General features: G+C 38.8%; 1 protein-coding gene across 1 annotated transcript in view; it reads left to right on the plus strand.

Moving 5' to 3' along the window:
* LOC126174840 (uncharacterized) overlaps positions 1–13,151 on the plus strand; it is a 94,406-nt gene that overhangs the window by 12,492 nt on the left and 68,763 nt on the right. Inside the window, exon 2 of the mRNA XM_049921223.1 lies at positions 7,578–7,802. Within this exon, the coding sequence (XP_049777180.1) occupies positions 7,578–7,802 (225 nt within the window). The remainder of the gene's footprint in view (positions 1–7,577; positions 7,803–13,151) is intronic.

Below are 13,151 nucleotides of genomic sequence, written 5' to 3' on the forward strand. Positions count from 1 at the left end.
TACCAATACTGCATCTTGTTTGAACAAAAGCACCACTGGTACACTCCTCTGCCTCCACAACAGTACTGACCAGTCTGAACTAGAATCTTAAAAACATGAGTAACCTGTAATTGTTGCTTGTTTCCTTTGTTGTTCCTGCATAACAATGACTCATTCTATCCCTGAAAACTACCATTGTTTAAATTTCTGATGCCTAATGGTTCCCAACAATTGCTGCAGCTTCATCTGAAACAAGCTGCCTGCATCATCACTATTACTTGCTAAAATGTGTTAAAAGAAACGTAACCAAATACATCTCTGTCAATGTTTATTGTACACAAATGCCTTGCAATAACAAGTTGCAATTTTGCCACATATTATATTATGGTCTGCTTATGCAGTGTTTGAAATTTGGCTTGGATATCACTTGTCCCTTTTGTGCTACCAAACTTAGAAAATCCATGTTTCTCAGTTATTTTTCAAATTTTTGTATTTTTGTGTGCATGTAACTCTGTGTGACAGGCCACATTAAGCTTACCACATAAAAAAAAATTATACCCTTTTTGAGTGAATTATATTTGACATAGAGGGCACCTACAATATGTACCTTTTAACGTATTACATTTGTTTAATCACACTTTGGAATTTTTTATTTTCCCTCAGAAATATGTTGTTGGTGTTTTGATTCATAGAGTGTGTTCTCTAAGTGGATGTTACAGGGTTGTAAAAATTTCAGTGGACTGTGTGGAATAGTTCCAAAGTTATTAAGACCTGAAGTTGGGTCTGAAGATAAATAGCCAGATGTGGGGTGCAATTTCCAGGTCATGTCACCGTCTTTCACAAGCCATAATTCTGGAAATAATTGGCAGGGGAACTTAAAATTTTGTACATGAGTGTTCCACACTTGGTAGCATTGGTGTGCTAAATTTCAGCCAAATCTGAGACTATCAGCTGGAATATTTTCTCAAATTGGCTGAATTGACATGGAATGACCCGTCTACTCTTTTATTTGGTGATGTGTATGGTTGATGTTGGGACACCATAACCTGCTTCTTCTACGATAAGTAATGTAGGTCCTTGACATTTTTCAAAACCTGCTGTGGAATAACATCTTCATATTCTTTTGCAATCTCCACCCAGTATCTGTACCCAAGTAGCCTAGTTTGTAATTTCTTAAGGGGTAAATATAAACATGCAACATCTTAAGGTCAACTGAAGCGTCCGATTCCGCCCGTCTGCTTTGACCCATGATGTAAGGGTGTTGTGGTATGTGACATCATTACGACACGGTGTTTATGAGTTGGTTGTGTTTGTAGAAGTTGTCTTGTTGTGTTTCATGGTACCCTCTGGTGGTGTGTGTGTATGTGCTGAGTACAATGTGTTATATTGGGTTCATTTGAGCCTTGGTGTTGGGTATGTGACGTCGTTGGCAGTGTTTGTAATTCCAAACGTAAGGTTTGGAAGTTTTTTCAATGACTTTCTACTTCTCTTGGATTTTGTGTGACAGTTCCATGCAATATCACCATACTTATAGCAATTGTAGCATCTCAGTCCCTTAAATAAATTGTGCACAATGTTTTTGTAATCTTTCTTGTTCACTAGCTGCATCACTGTTCATAGAGTGGCAATACTTTTCCTCCTTCACTTCCTTCAACAATTTAGTTTTAATAGAGTCTTTGCTTACTGGTATATCTGAATTCTCTAGGCTCAGAATCATTGGTTTATAGTCATCCTGTCAATAAAATGCACGTTACCCACCCATATTTCACTTCAAAACTTATAGCATTTCACTTATTAGATGGGGTAATTATTTGGCATACAAGTTCTTCTACTGATTTGAAGCTCCCCAGTCGAGCTGTGTGAAGTGTAGTAGCAAACTTCTTCTATAAAGTCGTGAATCTTCACATACCTCTTTCAGTTTGACCCCCCCCCCCCCCCCCCCCCAGCTCTCTGTCTAATGTTCTGAATGCAACTGGCTGCCCTACTGTAACTACACCTCGTCCCTGTTTGCACTTTACTGTCCCCCACCTGTACCCTGCTATCTCTCCCCCTTCCAGTCTCCTTATGCCCACCACCCACATTGCTTCTCCCATCAAGCCCAGTTGCTTGCAGTCTGGCCTCTGGAGCCAGAGACAGTGGTCATGTGTGTGAGGGTTGCATTTGCATGAATATGTCTGTGTGTGTGTTGCTTAATTTAGAATAAGACTTTTTTTTCCAAAAGCTTACTTGTTTAGCAGTCTTTTTGTTGTTCCTGTTTGTGGCTCAACATTTCCACCAAATGGTAAGTAGCTACTTCATAAAATTGTCAAACTAATGTGAGTCATGTGTAACCTCCACTCACCGACTGTTTTCTAAATTACTACTTGAACTTTACAGTAGCTGTAGCTAAGCGTTTTCTCATATAACGTGTGTTTGCTTTGGTATTTCACACAAAACTAACTCCTTTTAACATTAAATAGTCCTTGGACTACACTCAGTTCAGTCTACCACCACAGTGAAAACTCAAAGACACACACACATACACACACACACACACACACACACACACACACACACAGAGAGAGAGAGAGAGAGAGAGAGAGAGAGAGAGAGAGAGAGAGAGAGGGGGGGGGGGGGGGTCATGGAAGCAATTTAAGGCTATCTTTCATGTCCCTTTGCAACTAGGAATAAACTGCATGGAAGACTGAATGGTTTCAATTTTTAAGATCCAAATACATTGCCCTTGATTGGTTACCTAAAAAAAATCCTCTGTTCACTTTTCAGCATTGGAAAATGAGATAATGAACTCTGGTTTGTAGATTTTGCCAGTTGTTTGTTACAGGGAATTGAGAACTAGCTTTGGAAATGAATTTCAACCTTTAAAAAAGGTTGAACGTTGAGTTATAAATACTGTCGAGAAAATTGACTATAATGTTTTGCGTATTATGCTACGTAATGTTGAAGCATTTAAAACCAGTATTAACTAGCGTTTTGCCCATCTTTGAAGCAGTCCTCTTCAGAGTGACTAAACTGTGAACTATATGAATATATTTCTCTCTCGTTTGTTTTGGACTGTAACAGAAAAATGTGAGGAATGTCACCTGGAATGTGCTTAGGAGAACTACAGTAGGGACTGAGGAAGGTATACGATCTAACACTTTTCGTTGCCTGATTTTTTGAGGAACAAATATACGTGTAAAAGACAGATTCATTGTTTACCTTTTTATTGATTCCAAGCTGTTTATAATGTTGCAGAGCAGTCTTGTAGCCACTTTCATTGTAATTTATGTTCAGATTTGATGTTTTCAGTTTTTAATTTCCTTTAAGTACTTTGGAATCAGTGAGGTGTTTTATATTAGTTTCTATTCATATGAGGCAACAGGACATAAAATCTTTTTCATTGTGGTGAACATGCTTTTTCTACCATCATTGTCTTCCATGAGAATGAGTTAATAACAGCTGATCCATATATTACTCTAAATATCAGGGATGTTTAATGTAGAATTTTTAAACATTATGAAAATTTACAGGTTTTGACATAGCCTAGTTTATTTTATAAGTTATTTTTAAGAGCGGAGTTAATTACTCCTCTTTCAGCTGAAGTCTTGAGTGACTACTTATACTTACAAAAATTTGTTTGTAACTTAGGAGGGAGGGGGAAAGAGACAGGTTTTAGTATCAAATTGAAAGCATTGAGTACTGTTCAGATTTTGTTCCTTCCTCTTTGCCATTTCTTGAATATGGAGCACAGCTGAATATTGTTTACATTAAGTCACGTAAGTTTAGCTTAAATTGTAACTGTTAATGTGATTATGAGTTGTATTACTGCAATAGCTGTCACAGATTGCAGTCTGCTGTCTTTTCTCCCTCAAATACACTGCAGATCCTGAGGATGCACAGGTTTGGGATAAACAGTCAGTTTAAATTTTTGCTACCAAAGTGACCCCCCCCCCCCATGAACTATGGATCTTGCCGTTGGTGGGGAGGCTTGCGTGCCTCAGCGATACAGATAGCTATCTCATAGATGCAACCACAACGGAGGGGCATCTGTTGAGAGGCCAGACAAACGTGTGGTTTCTGAAGAGGGGCAGCAGCCTTTTCAGTAGTTGCAGGGGCAACAGTCTGGATGATTGACTGATCTGGCCCTGTAACAATAACCAAAAAGGCCTTGTTATTTTGGTACTGCGAATGGCTGAAAGCAAGGGGAAACTATAGCCGTAATTTTTCCCGAGGGCATGCAGCTTTACTGTCTGATTAAATGATGATGGCGTCCTCTTGGGTAAAATATTCCGGAGGTAAAACAGTCCCCCATTCGGATCTCTGGGCGGGAACTACTCAAGAGGACATCGTTATCAGCAGAAAGAAAACTGGCATTCTACGGATCGGAGCGTGGAATGTCAGATCCCTTAATCGGGCAGGTAGGTTAGAAAACTTAGAAAGGGAAATGGATAGGTTAAAGTTAGATATAGTGGGAATTAGTGAAGTTCGGTGGCAGGAGGAACAAGACATTTGGTCAGGTGAATACAGGGTTATAAATACAAAATCAAATAGGGGTAATGCAGGAGTAGGTTTAATAATGAATAAAAAAATCGGAGTGCGGGTAAGCTACTACGAACAGCATAGTGAACGCATTATTGTGGCCTAGATAGACATGAAGCCCACGCCTACTACAGTAGTACAAGTTTATATGCCAACTAGCTCTGCAGATGATGAAGAAGTTGATGAAATGTATGATGAGATAAAAGAAATTATTCAGGTAGTGAAGGGAGATGAAAATTTAATAGTCATGGGTGACTGGAATTTGGCAGTAGGAAAAGGAAGAGAAGGAAACATAGTAGGTGAATATGGATTGGGGGCAAGAAATAAAAGAGGAAGCTGCCGGGTAGAATTTTGCACAGAGCAAAACTTAATCATAGCTAACACTTGGTTCAAGAATCATGAACCCTGGAGATACTATAAGGTTTCAGACAGATTATATAATGATAAGACAGAGGTTTAGGAACCAGGTTTTAAATTGTAAGACATTTCCAGGGGCAGATGTGGACTCTGACCACAATCTATTGGTTATGATCTGTAGATTAAAACTGAAGAAACTGCAAAAAGGTGGGAATTTAAGGAGATGGGACCTGGATAAGCTGAAAGAACCAGAGGTGGTACAGAGTTTCAGGGAGAGCATAAGGGAACAATTGACAGGAATGGGGGACAAAAATACAGTAGAAGAAGAATGGGTAACTTTGAGAAATGAAATAGTGAAGGCAGCAGAGGATCAAGTAGGTAAAAAGACGAGGGCTAGTAGAAATCCTTGGATAACAGAAGAGATACTGAATTTAATTGATGAAAGGAGAAAATACAAAAATGCAGCAAGTGAAGCAGGCAAAAAGGAATACAAACGTCTCAAAAATAAAATCGACAGGAAGTGCAAAATTGCTAAGCAGGGATGGCTAGAGGACAAATGTAAGGATGTAGAGGCTTATCTCATCAGGGGTAAGATGGATACTGCCTACAAGAAAATTTAAGAGACCTTTGGAGAAAATGGAACCACTTGCATGAATATCAAGAGCTCAGATGGAAACACAGTTCTAAGTAAAGAAGGGAAAGCAGAAAGGTGGAAGGAGTATATAGAGGGTCTATACAGGTGCGATGTTCTTGAGGACAATATTATGGAAATGGAAGAGGAGGTACATGAAGATGCAATGGGAGATATGATACTGCGTGAACAGTTTGACAGAGCACTGAAAGACCTAAGTCGAAACAAGGCCCCGGGAGTAGACAACATTCCATTAGAACTACTGACAGCCTTGGGAGGGCCAGTACTGACAAAACTCTACCATCTGTTGAGCAAGAAGTATGAGACAGGTGAAATACCCTCAGACTTCAAGAAGAATATAATAATTCCAATCCCAAAGAAAGCAGGCGTTGACAGATGTGAAAATTACTGAACTATCAGTTTAATAAGTCACAGCTGCAAAATACTAACGCGAATTCTTTACAGACGAATGGAAAAACTAGTAGAAGCCGACCTCGGGGAAGATCAGTTTGAATTCCGTAGAAATGTTGGAACACATGAAGCAATACTGACCCTACAACTTATCTTAGAAGAAAGATTAAGGAAAGGCAAATCTACATTTCTAGCATTTGTAGACTTAGAGAAAGCTTTTGACAATGTTGACTGGAATACTCTCTTTCAAATTCTGAAGGTGGCAGGTGTAAAATATAGGGAGCAAAAGGCTATTTACAATTTGTACAGAAACCAGACGGCAGTTATAAGAGTCGAGGGACATGAAAGGGAAGTAGTGGTTGGGAAGGGAGTGAGACAGGGTTGTAGCCTCTCCCCGATGCTATTCAATCTGTATATTGAGCAAGCAGTAATGGAAACGAAAGAAAAGTTCGGAGTAGGTATTAAAATCCATGGAGAAGAAATAAAAACTTTGAGGTTCGCTGATGACATTGTAGTTGTCAGAGACAGCAAAGGACTTGGAAGAGCAGTTGAAAGGAATGGACAGTGTCTTGAAAGGAGGATATAAGATGAACGTCAACAAAAGGAAAACGAGGATAATGGAATGTAGTTAAATTAAGTTGGGTGATGCTGCGGGAATTAGAATAGGAAATGAGACACTTAAAGGGTAAAGGAGTTTTGCTATTTGGGGAGCAAAATAACTGATGATGGTCGAAGTAGAGAGGATATAAAATGTAGACTGGCAATGGCAAGGAAAGCGTTTCTGAAGAAGGGAAATTTGTTAACATCGAGCATTGATTCAAGTGTCAGGAAGTCGTTTCTGAAAGTATTTGTATGGAGTGTAGCCATGTATGGAAGTGAAACGTGGACGATAAATAGTTTAGACAAGAAGAGAATAGAAGCTTTCGAAATGTGGTGCTACAGAAGAATGCTGAAGATTAGATGGGTAGATCACATAACTAATGAAGAGGTATTGAATAGAATTGGGGAGAAGAGGAGTTTGTGGCACAACTTGACTAGAAGAAGGGATCGGTTGGTAGGACATGTTCTGAGGCATCAAGGCCTCACCAATTTAGTACTGGAGGGCAGCTTGGAGGGTAAAAATTGTAGAGGGAGACCAAGAGATGAATACACTAAGCAGATTCAGAAGGATGTAGGCTGCAGTAGGTACTGGGAGATGAAGAGGCTTGCACAGGGTAGAATAGTGTGGAGAGCTGCATCAAACCAGTCTCAGGACTGAAGACCATAACAACAACAACAAAGTGACTAATTTTGCAGCTGTGCAGTAGCTGCTCAATGCATATAATTACTGTCACACTGTTTGAAACACATTAGGATCATGGAGTTTATATTTTGATCAGGACATGAGAGATGAGCTTGAGTTCTTTACTGTGAAAAATGTCATCTACGTGTTATTCCCTAATTGACTGTTTAAATTTGTCTGTTTACATACCTTGGAAAACACATAAATGAGATAACTGCTCCTATTCTTAGCTTTTATCTTATGAGCTACATCTTTATGTTGAATGATTTTTTAGTTGCATCAGATTTTCACTTTTCTTCGTTCTTTTTTGCTTTACATACTCTGAATATGCTGTAAGTATTCTCTGATTGTTATTTGTTTAATTATTTGTAGCATTAATAGTAGAATGTTACATTACAGAAAATAAATCCCCACCGAGAACTGTAACACCTGTAACGATGCACAGTACTATTATTGAAGCCTTGCATAGTAAGCTTCAGAAAATACAGGAGTTACTTCTTGGGATTCCTCCACCACCATCAATCACAATGCCTAACCACACAGTTGAAGAAATGCTAAGACTGATCAAGCAGAATGAGCATCTGATGGTACAGAAATCATTTACAAATAGTGGAAACATGCCAGGTAATATGCAAGTTCATAATCTACTTTCAGTAAATATTTAAGATCCAACCAGACAGGGAAGATGAAAGAGCCTTGTTGGGTGTCATTTGACAATCCATCAGTAGAAATCATGAGTGATTAATTCAGTGTAATATGATCAACAAATTATTTTTATGAAATGTTTATATTTCCAGGATTTGTCTTCATTAATAATAATAATAATGATGATGATGATGATGATAATAATAATAATAGTAATAACAATAACAATAACAATATAATACTTATTTTGAGAGTAGTAGACCTGCATCTAGATCGGTGTATATATAAGTTAAAAGCCAAATTGTGGTGTAGAATACTCAGTAAGGCAAGCATAAGATAAGGCAGTTCATCCACAGGAGACAACCTTACTATGAGCATTATTGTGTAAGTTTCTTACTTTCAAATGAATGGCTGTGCCAGTGGTGCCAGCTACCATCTGTCACACTTTAAATGTTGCTATTGAATGAGATCATAATCTCCAAGCAAAATGTGTGCAAGGAGAGCCATACATAATCAAACATGAGATATTATGTGTAATGTCATCAGTTAAAAAAGAAAATCCTAAGAAATTTCCATTTAACATGTGGTGCCTTTCTTGTAGTGTTACTTTGTAAGTTGCTGTGATCTCCCTAAAGCTTCGTGTTGATTAAACACAGTCTCCACAACAAGCACAGCCCTTTCTAGAAATTTTTGTATTCCTTATTTGCTCTGATTTGTTCAGGATCATAAACAGACTGCAGAAGTCCATCAAATTACTTTTATAAGAAATGATTTTTGATAGACAAGTTACATCATCTGAAATCTGCTGTTGAACTGTTGCATGGCACTTTTTCCCCATTTTTTCTTCCAGGTGTTATTCTATCTTGTGCAAACTTGATAGCTATTACTAGGTATTGGCACGATCGTACAGTTTCTATAGACTTGCCATTAACTTTGTATTTATGTAATAACTAGTGTGTCATATAATTATCACAATCTGTTCCATAAAATATCTAAATTATATCCGAACCATGTTGGAGGATTTTCAAGACTATCAAGAAGTAAGGCAAAGACAGTATGTTACCTTGCGCCTTGAATTAAGTTACAATTAAAACTGCTGTAAGGAACAAAGTGTTTCAGGCAAGCTCCTGTGTAAGTTAACAGCTCATTAAATCTGTGGAGTGGCTAAAGGCAACTGTAGCCAACACAGAGGTATAAATGCTGAGTGCATTGTCCCATTAATACTAATTGTGGACTCAGTCTCCATGTAGGTCCTCTCATCTCCATTTATATTTCACTGCTTAGTGAGGAAACGGAAACACGAATCGTCCATTTGATGATTTTTGTTGTAGGTCACACAGGGAGGTCAGTGGCGTGAAGACATGGAAGGTCACACAACAGGATGTGCTACTGTCCATGTCACCAATCATGCAAAAGCCAATGCAGTCATTTGTTCATGATAAATGAAAACCACTGCTGTCATGAAAATGGATCCATTGTGCGCATTACCTCATCCACTGTTTTCTGCACATGCTTGATATATATTCTGTCCACAGTGCAAAATGATTACAAAAATTGCAAATTGGGTTAGCTGGTCTAATGTGTTTAGAATCCCCAGTTGAGCAGGACATTGTTGGGATGACTGAGGTCATCAGATGTGTGCCAAATTTGTCCATTTTTCCGGCAACAAATCCTGACCATGTTTCAGGTAGTGTGGATAAAATTGTGGCCTCAGTTGCATGAGAACTGGGAGGAAACTATCATAGACAGTAGGATGTCATATCTAAGCAGAAAACTGCCGAAAGTTGTATTTAAAAATTCAACCAATATTGTCCAGGGACGTAATACTGACTGGGAAGAAATCACGCATAGGGTTCCCAAGGGCCCAATCTGAGGTCCACTATTTTTCCTCATATGTGTATATGACCTATCTAATACACAACAAGGATAATTAGTTCTTTTCGCAGAAGACACTACTGTTGTAATCAATCCAGGCAGTATTAGGGAGGATGATGGTTCAATCCCATGTCCGGCCATCCTGATTTTCCTAAATCGCCCCAGGCAAATGCCGGGATGGTTCCTTTGAAAGGGCATGGTCAACTTCCTTCCCCACCCTTCCCTAATCCGATGAGACCTATGACCTCGCTGTTTGATCTCTGTTGTGTACATAGTTCTGCGTAGTCAACGCGTACACAACTTTCCCACTAGAGTGCACCCTGCTAAGCACAACAGCGCAGGTGCACCGCTCGTCCGTCTCCGCTCTATGAGGTGGCACTGCCATAAAGACGGACCAAATTCTGCTTCCGCCGATCCGCGTATTAATATGTAACGCAGCCAATGAGATTGCTGCTAACGTAGAACCTTTTCTCCTCGCGGATCACACTCGCGCAGTGATTCCTGAACGCGCGAGGTATTATAACGAGTGTACAGACCTCCGATTAGTCAGTCGGTATTAATCTGCACCAGTCTGCATTTGTCTGTACCAGTAGTCAAGTTTCAGTCTGCGCCTAATAAGATTATCATATTCCTGTACATAGCCATGAAGAGAAATGTATAGACACTTTGTCAAGTATCAGAGATATGTGAGAATAAGATTAACATACCAAGACCAAAGGAACTTCAGATTGTCAATTGTAAACAGCATCCAGAATAAAGTTACGTAATGTCTATGTTATTTATTATTTTAATAAATGTGTGCGAAAATTAATCAAGTTCTGTTTAAAGTTGGTCACCGTCAATCTCCTACTCTAAGCGTGCAAGTGGCATTTCTATCGTCTGACCTAATGGCAGAAGATAAACACGCCACGATAAGACCATGAGACATATTGCTGACACTCGCCTACTTCGTTAGAGCGACAAGTCAAATAATCTGATGGTGTGTGTACCGAAGGTCTTACAGTATGCACACCACAGTCTCCTCCCCACAAAGAATCCAATCCAATCCAGGCATACATACAGAAACAGAAGGAATGGTAAACAGTGTCCAAGTATCATTGACTGGCTTTCTGAAAATGGTCTCAACCTCAATTTTTTTTTAAAAAATGTGTAACATATTCTATTCTGCTCATCTCGGGGTACTACACCACTGATAAGTGTACATAGGATGAAAACTTCAAAAATCTTAGGTGTCCATATTGGTGAGAATTTATACTTGGCAGAAGCACATTTTGGAACTCCTAAAACAACATAGTTTAGCCACATTTGCACTTAGAATCACTGCAAATCTTGAGGAGAGAGAAAACATAAAGATGATATATTTTGCATATTTTCATTCAGTAATGTCAAATGGAATAATGTTTTCATTAAGAAAGTAAGTCTTTGTTGCTCAAAAACGTGTGGTTAGAATAATATGTGGTGCTGACCCACGATCATCTAGTAGACATCTGTTTAAGGAGTTGGACATTCTGACTGCTGCTTCACAGTATATTTATTCCGTCATGAAGTTTGTTGTAAATAATCCACTACTATTCAAAAGCAACAGTGATATGCATGCTAGAAGGAAAAATGGCTGGGTGCCATTCCTGCACAACCCTCTGCCCTCCCAGGATGTAATATTTGTACACCACCAGTCTGCATCTAGTATCGTCTCATCTAAAAGTGTGAGAATGGTTTCAAAATGTTTGAAAATTGTGTAACTGAGACAGGATGAGTGTAGCAGTCCACTATTCACCTTGTCGCAAGAGGCAAAAGTTACCAAATTGCGCCATTTATTTCATTTGGGAAATGAACCTTAGTAAAGCCTCATAGAGTAAGTGGTCCACATTTAACACTCATTTCCATCCACCTGTGTTGCATTTCCGTTATCTGCTTAAATTAGTGAACTCAATGTCATGCCAAAAATGCCTAAACATATTCATATATTACGTGAGTGATAGTGTGTCGGTAAATATTCCTGTGACAGGATTATCAGGGGAAAAAATCGCATTTTGAAAAATAATGTCGAATAGACTGTCAGTTACAGTGACTAACAGTCATATCACTGTTAAGCCTGAGCATACTGGAGAGCAGTACCTCAGTGGTGAAGTCTCATAGCCCTGCAGTGCTTTATGGGCTTACTTATTTCTTTTTGTCAGGATAAGCTATTGAAGTTGTACAGACTGTAGCAATGTACAATGTTCACAGTATTCTCAGTTGTAATACCTACAGTGAAAGTACTACAAAAGGTAGGAAGGAAGAGTGATGATGCCATTAACAATGAAACATTAGATAGTGAGACCTCCGACTGGACAAAGAAGGTGGCTTAATGGCTGTACAGTTTCAAGCAAAAACTGAGTATCTGACAGGGCTGGTTCGAGAATATTTTTCCACTAGCGAATTCCCCCCCCCATCCCCCGGTCCAATTCATCTTTCTTTGTACAGTTTCACCGTTGTCAGTTTTCGCTACTAATTGTGATACACACTTATACAAATTTTCCCTCAAGTGCACTTTTCAGCTTGGCGTCCCAAGTGGGAGCCATGAATTGTGATGCCTCGTGTAGAAATTTACAGTTGTGGTGTCCCTCTCAATTTGGCACCTCAAGCAGTGGCTTGTGACGCTTAGGCCTATAACTCCTCCTGGTGTGGTGAAACTATTTTAGTGATCTTACAGAATTAATCTCTACATAGAAAAGGGAATATCCTGACTGACTCATCACCACACATCACAAGGGTAGAAAGTTGAAATTTGGAGATGGTGTTGATCTTATACTGTACGCATCGTTTAAGAATGGATTTTTCTAAATTTGTCCCCTAAGGAGGTGAAGTAGGGGATGAATATTATAAGGAAATTTTGCATCTATAACCATGAAAAATGGCATTTAAATTAAAAAATACATATTTCAGTGTTTTTTGAAAATTCATCCACTAAGGGGATGAAATTTTTAGTGGAAATGTTTCCTTATGAAAGCATTTTTGAAGCTAAAAAAGAAGTTGGCTTCTTGCTTGGAAATAAAAAAAAAAAAACATGTTTAATAGTTTTTGGAACCCCTGAGGGAGTGAATTTTTATGAAGATATTTCGTTCATACTGCCTACGCAAGTGAAGCAGTGAGCACTAAGTTAGTTACATAAAAAATTTCTTGAAACACATCAAGTAAATGGTAAAACTTGTGAAACCTCACACTTCCTGCAGCTGATGGGAAAATGTAGTATGAATTTAACCTTTATATGATTTTTTTTCAGTAACCTATTATGTATTGTTCCTAATGATCTGTGGCGAACTGAGTTGCTGGTGTTATGCTTGAAGAGAAAAACTTGATGGTCATTGCTTTTCATATTTCTCCCATTTCTGTTTATATACTACCCTTTTTCCTGCGGTATCACCCAAGTTTGCGTTCAACACATGTATGGAACACACCACCTCCTCTCCCTCT

Source organism: Schistocerca cancellata, chromosome 3 (genome assembly GCF_023864275.1).
Source record: "Schistocerca cancellata isolate TAMUIC-IGC-003103 chromosome 3, iqSchCanc2.1, whole genome shotgun sequence".
Classification (NCBI taxonomy): domain Eukaryota; kingdom Metazoa; phylum Arthropoda; class Insecta; order Orthoptera; family Acrididae; genus Schistocerca; species Schistocerca cancellata.